The 12,975-nt window shown below is 38.5% G+C and overlaps 1 protein-coding gene across 1 annotated transcript in view; it reads right to left on the bottom strand.

Moving 5' to 3' along the window:
• DOCK11 (dedicator of cytokinesis 11) overlaps window positions 1–12,975 on the bottom strand; it is a 192,502-nt gene that overhangs the window by 98,984 nt on the left and 80,543 nt on the right. Inside the window, exons 13-19 of the mRNA XM_081081274.1 lie at window positions 11,516–11,638; window positions 9,992–10,074; window positions 6,778–6,900; window positions 6,397–6,473; window positions 2,995–3,179; window positions 2,838–2,903; window positions 583–675 (exon numbers count right to left, since the gene is read on the bottom strand). Of these exons, the coding sequence (XP_080937400.1) occupies window positions 583–675; window positions 2,838–2,903; window positions 2,995–3,179; window positions 6,397–6,473; window positions 6,778–6,900; window positions 9,992–10,074; window positions 11,516–11,638 (750 nt within the window). The remainder of the gene's footprint in view (window positions 1–582; window positions 676–2,837; window positions 2,904–2,994; window positions 3,180–6,396; window positions 6,474–6,777; window positions 6,901–9,991; window positions 10,075–11,515; window positions 11,639–12,975) is intronic.

Below are 12,975 nucleotides of genomic sequence, written 5' to 3'. Positions count from 1 at the left end.
GAATTTCTTATTTTAAAGTTAAGGGGAAATGGAGACTCAGAAATGGGAAGTGACTTGCTCAAGTCACAGAGCCAGTTGATGTCAAAGCTAGGGCTAGAAACCTAGTCCCAGTCTGGTGTTTGTTCCCTACATTGTTACGTCACGCCAGAGCCCTTCAATTTGTGGGCAAATCTTCCCCTGTTATCAAAGGGCACCAAGCAGACAGTGGTCCTTTGTTTTGATGTAACATTTTTCATTTTCAAGGGATGAAACATTCAAGGGATTAAAAGTACAGATAACATGATGAAAAGAACTGAAAGAGAAAAAGAAGCCGAAACCGGTTTGGCTCAGTGGATAGAGCGTCGGCTTGCGGACTGAAAGGTCCCAGGTTCGATTCCGGTCAAAGGCATGTACCTGGGTTGCGGGCACATCCCCAGTAGGAGATGTGCAGGAGGCAGCTGATCGATGTTTCTCTCTCATCTATGTTTCTAACTCTCTATCTCTCTCCCTTCCTCTCTGTAAAAAATCAACAAAATATATTTAAAAAAAAAAAAAGAAGAGTAACCACTGTGTTTTATAAACATCAAAATAATGAAATTTTACCTCATCATAGAACTCTGGATTTTGGTTGTGATGTGAAACAACAGCGTAAGCATTTGTGGTAAAAACAGATCCTGCAGGTTTTCCATAAATACACTGCAAAAGAAGAAACAGTCACCACTCTCAATGCAGGTCTTCAAACGTGATGCTATGGAACCACATACAGTTAGAAGCATCTGTGAGCACAAGGCCACAGCCAAGCCCACTGGGCTCTCACCATGGGCTTATAAATTCCGAGTCATTTACAGTCACTCCAGACTTCACCCAGGACTTCACCTAACTTGGCTACATAAATGCTTCTGAATTTCTGGCCATCAAAGAAATGCAATTCCGAACTCGTTGCCAGTAAGAAGTTGAACACAGCTACTCATCTGGGAGGAAAACACTCTCAATCCTATCCTGGAAAACTTCTCTCATGCTTTTTGCATTTCTTGACATGAGAAGTTCCCACTCAGCCAGTCACTAACATTTGTTGAATGCTTGTTGTGCAGTGGGCAACGTGAAGAGTTAAAAACAAACAAACAAACAAACAAACAGCCTGGCCCGTGTGACTCAGTGGTTGAGCCTTGGACCATGAGCCAGGAAGTCATGGTTCGATTCCCGGTCAGGGCACATGCCCAGGTTGTGGGCTCGATCCCCAATGGGGAGCGTGCAGGAGGCAGCCGATAAATGATTCTCTCTCCCTGAGGTTTCTATCTCTCTATTTTTCTCCTTTCCTCTCTCTAAAATCATCAAAAATATATTAAAAAAATAAAACCAGCAGACACATTCCTAACCTAAAGGAATTAAAAATTAAGCTACAGACAACTTACTGTTCTATAACTTTACGAGCCACATTTTAAAAGTCACTGACTTTCTGTTATACCAGTGGTCGGCAAAATCAGTCAACAGAGCCAAATATCAACAGTACAAAGATTGAAATTTCTTTTGAGAGCCAAATTTTTTAAACTTAAACTATATAGGTAGGTACATTGTTATTAACTTAATTAGGGTACTCCTAAGGCTTAGGAAGAGCCACACTCAAGGGGCCAAAGAGCCGCATGTGGCTCGCGACCCGCAGTTTGCCGACCATGGTGTTATACCAATAAAATACATGTAAGGCTTTCTATGGTTCCATGGAAAGATCCGATTTCATTTCTAGTGTGAGTTTTTCACTTCCATAGGCCTAATAAGCTCAAGGATGAATATGGAGTCAGCATGCCAAGGTATTAATTGCCTCTGTTACTTCAGAGCCAGCCTTTAGGCTGGCTAAGAAATGAAATTGAGACTATGTGAGTACAGAGCCAGCTCTCCTTAAATATGGTTATGAAGGCAATTTGCAGGAACTGCTGAGAGGTAACCTAAGAATCTTTAAGTACACAAAAAGAGATTGCATGGGGGGGAAAGGAGCAGTTTTTCTCATCTCCATTGAAGGAAGAACCAGAATAAACAGGCTTGATTTGAGCCAGCATTAATTTAACTTAGGCTTTTCTATGAAAAATAAATCTGTTTTCAAAGGTGGGGGCTATAAAACACTCAACGATTTAGTTAGGGGGCATTCCAGCCTCTTTCCCTAGGTGGTTTGAGTGGACGACTAGCCATCCATCTGTCTGATTGAGGCTCAAGCGAGAGAAATGGAGAGCTAGATAAACACTTTGCGATGAGTAAATGTTCCACCTTTTCTTTCAGGCCTCTGATTAATGGGCTAAAGAGCAAAAAGTGAAAACCAGCTATAAAGAGTGAAAATCTAAGAGCACTGTGAAGTCACAGGTCCTTAAGGATTGCCGTATCAGATAATACTGAGATGCTGCTTTTCATAGATCACTAATCCAAGTTTGGAGGCACCATTTGGCCAGTCACAGAGTGGATGTCTATCTCAGATCAAAGCAGTCATGCTGTGCTTCTGTCAGCTCAAAGCCCGGTCAGGTTTCAAAACCAAAGGAGTTTATATTCCCCTGATAGTACCATTATAACTATCTGGTCAAAGGAGAAAATGACCTTGTTCTTGGGCATCAGAGAACGCGAAAATCAAAGTAGAGCAAAGGCAAAAATCTGGTATATGAAGCTTACCCATTTTTAAAGCTCCCACCTCATTTTGTTATTTCTTAAAGTTTAACTAATGCTTATGGTTCATATGTAACAGTAGAAAAGACAGTATTATATTTATCAATTCAGTACACTTTCTTTTTGACATTGAAACAAACTAAACAGCGTATGGAACTACCAAGCATCAAAATCTCTATCTCTACCGAAAGTGCTCGTCAGTATCATAAACAAACCTTTAGAGCTTTGGCATCACTTTCATCTGAATCCCGGAATTCCACGCAGACCGCAATGTTCCTTGCCTAAAATGATTAATCACTCCAAATGAGTCACAGAATGAGAAGATTATAAATAACATTTTATACCCCAAAATGTATAGTTTGCACTGTTTACCTTGGCAAATGTTTTCTGGCTATCGTATTTTAACTGCAAGGGATATACATACAGATGGTTTTTGTAAATGGTAAATGGATAACAATATTTTGTCATTTCTGGAACAAACTCTTCAACCTCCACAGTAATATTTTGACAATTTTTTTCGAAAGGCTTCAGGGGCACATATGAAGAAGTAATACAATCTATAGCCAAAAAGAAATAAACAGGTAAAGACAATACAATTTAAAAATCATTGACACATTCCTCCATTTATAAAAATATACATTGATTGTGTTCACAAAGTGATTTTTTTAACTTTGTAATATTATTTTTTTTCATTTTTTTAAAATTTTGTTTTATTGCTTAAAGTATTACAAAGAATTTTTTAATTTATTTTAGAGAGAGAAGGAGGGAGGGGGGAGAAAGAGAAAGAAACATGGATGTGAGAGAGAAACATCAATTGGTTGCCTCCTCTATACACTTATATGTTTCAGGGATCAATCCCGAAACCTGGGTATGTGTCCTGACCGGGAATCAAACCAGTGACCTTCGGTACATGGGATAACACTCAACCAGCTGAGCCACACCGGCCAGGGCTCAAAGAGTGATTTCAAAAACAGATTTCTCAGTGAGTGACAAAAAGTCATACAACCACTTTAAGAATCCCAAAATAAAAGCTGGAGTAGCCTGATGATGGTTTCAGTGGAACCCTTCAAGCTAGACATGGATTGCTATTTCATTCTCAATGTACAGTAGACTGATTTGCCAAATATAACACATCATAATTTTGACAAATTTAATCTCTACAAAGAAATCCATTACACTTTTCCTCCTGGGGCTTCAATTTCGCTTTCACTGCATATTTTTATTGGTATCAGGGAAATAACAGTAAATTTATGCCTCCAATTAGCTCATGGCCAGGCACTTTTAAAAAGTTAACTTGGTGCAGGTGCAAATTTTCACCTAAGAAATAATGGAAGCCTTTTGAAACTACAGATTTTATGATGTGTTACCAAAAATAAATGCAATACTCCTGAGCATGAAAAGTGTAGCAGCAGAGTTTACTAGTATTGAAGTAGCCACTGTACTAAAGGTTATTGATATATTTAAGGGCTCTATGACTGCTTGTCCTTACTGCAAACTCATATTGATGGAGAAGGAAGATCCAGCGAGAGTCAGACCTGGGGACACAGTATTTGGGGGGGGGCGGGTGTTGGTTTTCTCTGATTATTATAGCAATACTTATAATGAAATATCTGGAGTAAAGGTACACAGACACAAGTGATCATTCCACTACCCAGAGATAACTACTGTTAATATTTTGGCATATTTTCTTCTAGTCTTCTTTCTATGCATGTTTTATATAATAATAATAATAATAATAATAATAATAATAATACAGAAACTTTACTATATATGAAGAACTTTATCCTCTTTTGGGGGCATTTTATCTATGTCTTACTTCACAAACTCTTTATAAACATCATTTTTCATGGTTGCATAAAGTTTCATGACATCGTAGTACCAATAATTGCCTTACCCTATCTGGCAGTGTTGGACTCTGGTTGTTTCCAATTTTCTCCCAATATAAACAATGCTGCAAAGAAAATCTTTATGCAGAAACTACCTGCATTTTATATTACTTCTATAGGAAAAATAAACCACTGTACTCTTAGATGTTTTAAAATGTAAATTGCTACTCCCCTACTTACAATCCTTTCATGACTTTTCATTGCACTTGGAATAAAATCCAATCTTTTTGTGTGTGTTTGTTAATCCTTACCCGAGGACACTTTTCCATTGATTTTTATAGAGAGTGGAAGGGAGGGGGAGAGACAGGGAGAGAGAAACATCAATGTGAGAGAGACACATCAATTGGTTGCTTCCCACATGTGGCCTTGGTCGGGGCACTGGGATCAGCCTGCAATGGAGGCACATGCCCTTGACCAGAATCCAACCTGGGACCCTTCAGTTCGTAGGCTGACACTCTATCCACTGAGCCAAAATGGCTAGGGCTAAAATCCAATCTTTTAAGAAGTTATCATGGTCTATACAATTCCCAGCATGATGTGACGCTTTTCACTCCTCCTATTTCATCTTATGTCCCCCTTGTTCCCATTACACGCCACACTAGAACCACACTGGCTTCCTTTCTGTTCATATAAACCAAGCTTTTTCCCACTGCAAGGTCTTTTCATATGCAATGCCCACAGTGGGGACCACTGCATGCTGGTTGGGCCACATGATAGGCCTTCTTTGGCCATCCTTTTTAAAGCAGCCCATCCCAATCACAGACTGAAATTAGTCACTTATTTGTTTTCCTATGAATTGTTTGTCACTCCTTCTAGACTTTAATCTCCATAATTTTAAAGCACCTAGTAGGCATTCAATAAATGTTTACTGAATAAATCCTTATTAAGTGAGTAAATGGATAGATAGAATCTCACTTAGAATTCCTTAGTTATGGACTTCTATGGGTATCTATTGCCAAATTGTGCTCCTACTCATGATAGGTGATGGTGTTTGGCCAAAACTAAGCCAGAATCAGACGGCTGCACTTTAAACATTTTTTGTAAGTTTGATAGAGGAGCAAAAGCTGTTTTAATTTGCATTAGCGGCATTATTATTAAGATTGAACATTTTCAAATATTTACTAGCCACTTAATTTTATTTCCTGCAAAGTGTCTTTTGTGTCTTCTGTTCATTTTCTCCTGAGATTTTAGACTCCTATCTGTAGAGAAGAAAAGAACATCTCCTTTTGATCCCTTAGTTGATGAAAGTTTTCCTTGGCAAAAGGCAGCAGAAAGTGACTGGGGCACACTCACAACAGCATATATTATATATGAAATAGTATCTTATACAATCAACTTTCTGTAACTATTCACCATGTGTACGGGGTTGAATTAGTGTCCCACCCTCCCCCCAAAATCATGTCCACCAGAATCTCAGAATGCAACCTTCTTTGTAAATAAGGTCTTTGCAAGATGTAATTAATTAAGATGAGGTCATACTAGATTAGGGTGGGCCCTAAATCTAACGACTGGTGTGCTTAAAAGAGGGAAGATGGCCATATGATTGTAGAGGTAGAGAAAGAAGTGATGCAGCTACAAGCTGAGGCTGCCAAGGATTGCCCGGAGCCAGTAGAAGCTTGGAAGAGGCAAGGAATGATTCTTCCTTAGAGCATCAGTGAGAGCATTCAGTGGGAGCACAGACCTGCTGACACCTTGATTTTGACTTCTAGCCTCCAGAACCATGAGAAAAAAATTTCTGTCATCTTAAGCCACCCAGTTTGTAATACTTTCTTACAGCAGCCCCAGGAAACAAATAAACCATGTAAACCTCAAGAAAAATATAGAAAAGGTAAAAATCTAAGATTCAAACATATTCATTAAGGTTTATTTGCAATACATGAGTTCTTACTTGATAAATCCACAGGAACACATTCTACTGTGATGTTTAGCTGCCCAGGAATAATCTGCAATTTGGTCTTCTCTGGCCTAGGTGTAAAATAAGAATATTTTATACTTAAAAATTATGATTACTAAATGGACTGGTTTACCATGCATCCAAACTTAAAATTTTGAAGCATTCAGTTTCTCCCTTAGAGGGTGGGGCAAAAGTAGGTTTATAATTGCTGAGTACACAAAACAGATTATTCTTTTACTATTTATTATTGTATTATTTTCCATGCAAACAACTATAAACCTACTTTTGCCCCATCCTGTATGTGACTCACATTCATCATTTTAAGAAATTAAAATTCTATTATATTGATTTACTGCAGTAATTCCACACACTTACTTCTTGTACTCTGAGAGCAACTTGAGAATGTCTTCATTTGAAAGCTTACTACTGTCTTGTTTATACAAAGGAGAAAATTTCCCATCCAGGTCCAGAGAGCCTTGAGCATCTTTGAAAATAGGTCTAAATAGCAACAAAAAGGGTTTTTAATTTTTTTTACAGGATTGATAAATAACAAAATTAGAGCTAGTAGTATAAAATTGTGAAACTAGTTTGGAAAATAGTTTGGCAGTTTCTCAGGAAGTTAAGCATGCACCCTCCCTATGATTCTACAATTCCACCCCTAAGCATATAAGCATATTTATTTCCACATAGTATATGAATGTTCACAGCAGATTTATTTGTTATAGCCCCAAACTGGAAACAATCTAGATATTAATCAGAGAAGCATCGATCAGACCGTCAAACCTCAGAGGGAAGGTAGAGGGGGTGGGGGTAAGGGGGAGAGATCAACTAAAGGCTTGTATGCATGCATATAGGCCTAACCAATGGACACGGACAACAGGGGGTGAGGGCATGAGTGGGGGGGGGCAATGGGGGTATAAGGACACATATGTAATACCTTAATCAATAAAGAGAGAAAAAAACGTGACTGGATAAGCAAATTGTGGTATATTCATACAATGAACTATTACTCAAAATGAACAATTGAAACATACAATAATATGGGTGAATTTCAGAAACAGACTGAACAGAAACAACAAAATAAAAGGGTACATATTGCATGATTCCACTTACATGAAGTTCTAGAATAGATCAAAGTCATCTATAGTGACAATCAGATTGGTGGTTGCCTGGGTAGGGGTGGGATGGCTAATTAGACAGAAAGGTGTGGAAACTTTCTGGAGTGACTGACAAGTTCTCTATTTTAGTTGGGGTGGTAGTTACATGACTATATACATTTGTGAAAATTCATCAAGTTGGACATATAAAATGTGTACATTTTCACCAAAGGTAAAGGATATCTCAAAGTTGATGGAACATAAACTAGATCTTTAAGATCAATTTATATAGAGTTTATAATATATATGTAGAATTTCCAATATGAATTTGATTATTTCCTCTCCTACCCCTATCCCATGTTTAAGCAGATATTTTACTGCAAAAAATGGGAACTGATGTACAAGTATCCAACACACTGGAGTAGCTATAGCCAGAAACATAGTTTCCCAGGCGGAGCCTCTGAAGATGTGATCATAGGCATTAACCACTGTTCCTACTTCTAAGCATACATCCTTTATTTTCAGTAAACAAAGGCTTATCATACATCTTTTAAATACCCCAGCCAAGCCTGTAGAGTGAGTTCCTGCTACTAATGACAACCAAAATAATTTATGAAGGAGAAATAGCATAATTCCTCATCAGAACTGGGGATCAAAGCTTCTAACTTTGAAGAGTTTAAAATTAATTTTTCTATTGGCAAAACAGCATGAAGCAGCTACTGCTATGGCCTGAAGGGGGCGCAGTGTGCAACAGTGGTCTAGAGTAGGCTTTGAAGTCAGGAGCCATGGGTTCCGATCCCTGCTAACACACATTCTGTGTAAACTTGAGCAGAAACTTTGTTTTACTGTTGTGCCTCAACTTCCTCATCTCTAAGGGGATAACAGTATCCACCTCTTAAGAAAATGTAAACTAATCACTTAGACCACTGCCTTATACAGAGCTAGCACTCAATAAGTATTAATAATAACAGCAGCAACAGCAATTGACTTTTCAGGCTGGGGCATCACTAAGGATGCTTATGTTTACAAAGTCATATTTCACCTTATATAATGCCTAACTATACTATCCTCCCCTACTCTTTGCCATTCACCTATCCTTGGATATCATTTTTTAATCATTCTGTAAAACAAGGACAATGTGCCTTTTCATCTACCAACATACAATGCATTTTGGGACCTTCCCAAAAATCTAAATGATTATAAATAGTGACAGAAGAGTTCATTAACTTAGAGTCTCCTACTCTTTTGCTACTCCCAGCACACATGGAACATAATTGATTGAATTATTCAGAACATGGTGCCCTTTCCCCAGTTCTAGTGAGTTGTTGTACAGGCTGTACCACAAACAAGCCAATGAACCTGTACTTCAAAAGTGGCATAAGCAAGAAACACATTTTAAGTCATCAATGTATGCAGACTTCCAATATTGGGGGGGGGTATGTAAATCTACCATAGGACGTGGTATAGATCAGCAGTCGCCAACCTTTCGGACCTCATGGACCACTGGTTGGCGACTGCTGATATAGATAACACATTTCCAAATAAATACACACACTACCTCTAAAGAGTTTACTGAATTAGTCATTAGAAAGCAAAACAAACAAACAAACAAACAAACAAATAAAACCTATTAATTACAGACTTGCACTTAACAACTGGATTTTTTGCCTTCTCATTTTTGGTATGTTTTCCAGAATTATTCTATGCTAGTTTTTCAAAGCATAAATCCAGTCAACTCTGAAATAGTGCGCATACTGTACTTCATTTACAATAATTTCTGGTTTTCTGGAAAAAAATTCCATCACTTAAGAAAATTAGCTCTGCTTTAAAGTACAATATAATTAAGTGGTGTCAGTGAGATCAGTAATCCAAGCCAAAGAAAATTTCCCAAAAGCGAGACATATGAAGAAATTAAAGGGTCTTTGATGTACAGCAAATTCTAAGACAAAGAATTCTTATATCCTGTTATGGACTGAATGTTTGTATCACACACACCCCAAGTTCATATGTTGAAATCTAATCCCCAAGATGATTATATTAGGAGGTGGTATCTTTGGGGTGATTAGGTCATGAGGGTGGAACCCTCATGAATGGGATTAGTGCCCCTGTAAGAACAGACCAGAGAGCTTGCCTGCTCCCTTTCTGCACTGTGAGGACACAAAACAGTCAGCTGTCTCTAACCTGGAAGAGAATCTCACCAGAACCTGACCATGCTGGCATTCTGATCTTACGACATCCAGCCTCCAGAATTGTGAGAAATAAATGTTTGTTGTTTAAGGCATAAACCTTTGGCTTAAACATTTGTTGTTTAAGCAGGTAATTTGTTATAGGACCCAAAGGGACTAGGACACATCCCAGGTGCCCCAAAGCATAACTGGCAAACTATAAGTGGTTTGTCAGAAACAAACTACTGACTGCTGCTAGCAAAAACAACATCCCCCAAGTTCACATATGAGTGTGATGAGAAGGGTCCGGATTACATTTGTACACACCTGGCAGCCCAGGCAAAGGGCATTCTGTATTGTCCAAGGCGGCTGCACACTTGCTTGGCTGTTCTGTGCACCTTCTGGGCCGTCTAAGGTCAGAAATAAGAAGATAGGCTCATATTTGTTCAAACTACCAGGGATTCCCCCAAAAATAATGTTCCCAATTTATCTAATATAAAATACCAAAATTTAGAAAAAAATATATTCAAATAGCCACAAATAAAAGACAACATGCATCAGCTACACACTTTCCAAGACCAAAGCAGTATTTCCTAAAGGTTTTGTGTTTTTCCATTGACAGATCTTCATCAAGATATCTGAAGACAGACAAATAAGATGTAGGGCACATTTTGGACCGGACTCCCACTGGGAAATTTTTAAGCAGTTAAAACGTGTATTTCTTTTCACACAAGAGCAGACAGACACTGGACATTCTTGGAAGAAGTGGATATAGTTGACCTTTTTACTCCCAAGCTAAAAGGCAAGTGACCAAGAGTCAATACAATTAGTTTTGCATGGGCAGGAGCCGCTATATGCAGAGGCACTGGGAGATAACAAAGGATATTATCGGCCTATAGAATATCAACGGGCTGTGAAATGCTGGCTACACACTTAACGTCAGGGATAGAGATGCTAGAAGCTGTTATCTATATCGAGACCTTTTTTTCTTCACAAATTAGTCACATGTGTCCTCAGCATCTTCCACTTCATAAACACTGCTCGAATACACAAGTAAATGCCACGTAGAACAGATGGACTCTTCATAAATACTCAGTAGATGGAGAGCTGCTAATGAACTGTGCCACAAATACATTCCCTCTCTGGGCCTGTTTTCTCATTTACAAAATGAGAACAGAGGATTCAATCAATAATTTCCCTAAGTTTATATGTCAGGGTCCAAAAATTTGGATAATTATATGGATTGCTGACTTTCAATGTTGCCATTTAAATACAAGAAACAGTAAAAATCCCTACCATTTAATACGCCAACATTTCATGAAGGATAGAAGGAATGATTACAAAATGGCAAGGGCAAAAATCTCAGAATAAAAGAACAGCCCTTTGAATTGAATACATTTAGCTTCATGAACCACTCACTATCTCGTTTTTCTTTTCTCACGTCATCTTCATACAGGAGTAAATTTGAGAACAGACTGGCTTTTGGGAACTACAGAACCGGATCATCTTTACCATCCCACCTCTGATATTCTAGGGCTGGGCTTTAAAAAAAGTGGCTATTGCCAAGAATACAGTGTCATTGAACAGATGTTGCTGAAAAACCTTTAGCTCTTATTTTGATAAGCCAGCAGAAATCAGATTGTCATGTAAACAGAACATAAATGGAAAGGGGAAAAACGTCACGTTCAAGCTTTAACATGCATAGTCACCTAGCCTAGTATACAATATTTCACAGTATACTGCATGCTGAGTGTAAGTTTTTGGGGTGTCATTGACAATCCCATTTAGAATATCAGTAAAAGGCAAGTTCTACATTACGCTGAAATGTTCACAGATGATCTTTATAAATACCTTTGCTGGGTCTGAATTTTTGATGTAGGGTTCTGCACAGTGCGCAATGTTGCCCTGGAGCACCTTTTCAATTCGCGCAACTAGAAGAATTTCAGGATGTGGAATCGTCACTGAGAAAATTCCCTACGGAAAAAATGACATCCATTAGTTTTTATGTAATCTCATACATACAGTTGTTGATTAAGGATTCCATGTAGTGCATTTAGCATAGAATGTTGGTAGTCAACATAGACTCATGTCTGGCATGATGGAAATAGATAACAGTTCCTTTCAAACCCTTCCCAAGATCCCAATGTTCCTTCCAAATGGATTTTCTATTTTGTCACCAATTTCACATCTAGTAGTCTTGAAAGTGCAGGTGGTCACACTTGCTGCTTAGCTTCTTGTGTTTAGCTGTGTTTGCAAGGTGCATTGTTGGATCTCATTAATACAATGTATATTGTTTGGCTTAATCGGCATATGCTAAAATACTGTGCATTTCTCAAATAAAACTGGATAAGTATTTTTATTTTTTGTTAATCTTCACCCAAGGATATTTTTCCCATTGATTTTTAGAGAGAGTGGAAAGGAGGGGGAGAGACAGAAAGAAAGAAACATCAATGTGAGAGAGACACATCAATTGGTTGCCTCCCACACATGCCCCGATCAGGGCACGTGCCCCGACCAGGGCCAGGGATCCAACTTACAACCAAGGTATCTGCTCATGACAGGAGTCAAATCTGCGGCCCTTCAGCCCTTGGGCCAATGCTCTATCCACTGAGCCAAACTGGCTAGGGCTGGATAAGCATTTTTAAATGTGGCCGCATGTGACTCCAGAGTAATTCAGTCACAAGTAATACTGACTGCAGCTAAGAGGAAGAAAATACGGTATTGGTCTGTGTAACAGTTTTCAAACTGCATAACATAAAAACTAAATCATCTTATAGAAAGTATTCCTTTGTGACAGGTAAAGAGCTCTGGGGCTTTCACTGTAAAGGTAGGGGACACAGGATCCAAACCTCATTTTGTTCCTGTGCGCTTTACTTAAGGGTACTAAGGTAGATGCAACCAAATATACAGAAGTTTTCTCTGAATGCATGTGGAACAACCATATACCCTGTCCAGCTCAGCTCTTTCCAAATATAATGCCTTCCAAACAGCTTGTTAGTTGATTATGTCTGTTGTTTAAAGGAGCATCACACAAAGGAATACAAGTGGAAAAATCCATCATTGGGACTCTACCAAGTTTTGTTTTTCTACTTGGTGTATTACCAACTGTGTTAAGAGAGTGCTTTCCAGTTTTCAAAGCATTTCAGACACATTATCTCATTTGTTCCAGATAGAACCCTCTGAGGTAGACAAAGCAGAAAAGAAAAATGAGTGCAAGGCACTAAGTAATTCCTTCCATACTCCAAAAGCTTGTAAGGATCCCAGGTTAATGGCTGATACAGTTTTGAATTCCCAAGCAGCAAGTATGGAAT

This window comes from Myotis nattereri (genome assembly GCF_964212035.1).
Source record: "Myotis nattereri genome assembly, chromosome: X".
Lineage (NCBI taxonomy): Eukaryota > Metazoa > Chordata > Mammalia > Chiroptera > Vespertilionidae > Myotis > Myotis nattereri.
The sequence above is the reverse complement of the archived record's forward strand: the minus strand, read 5'-3'. Positions and strand labels throughout refer to the sequence as shown.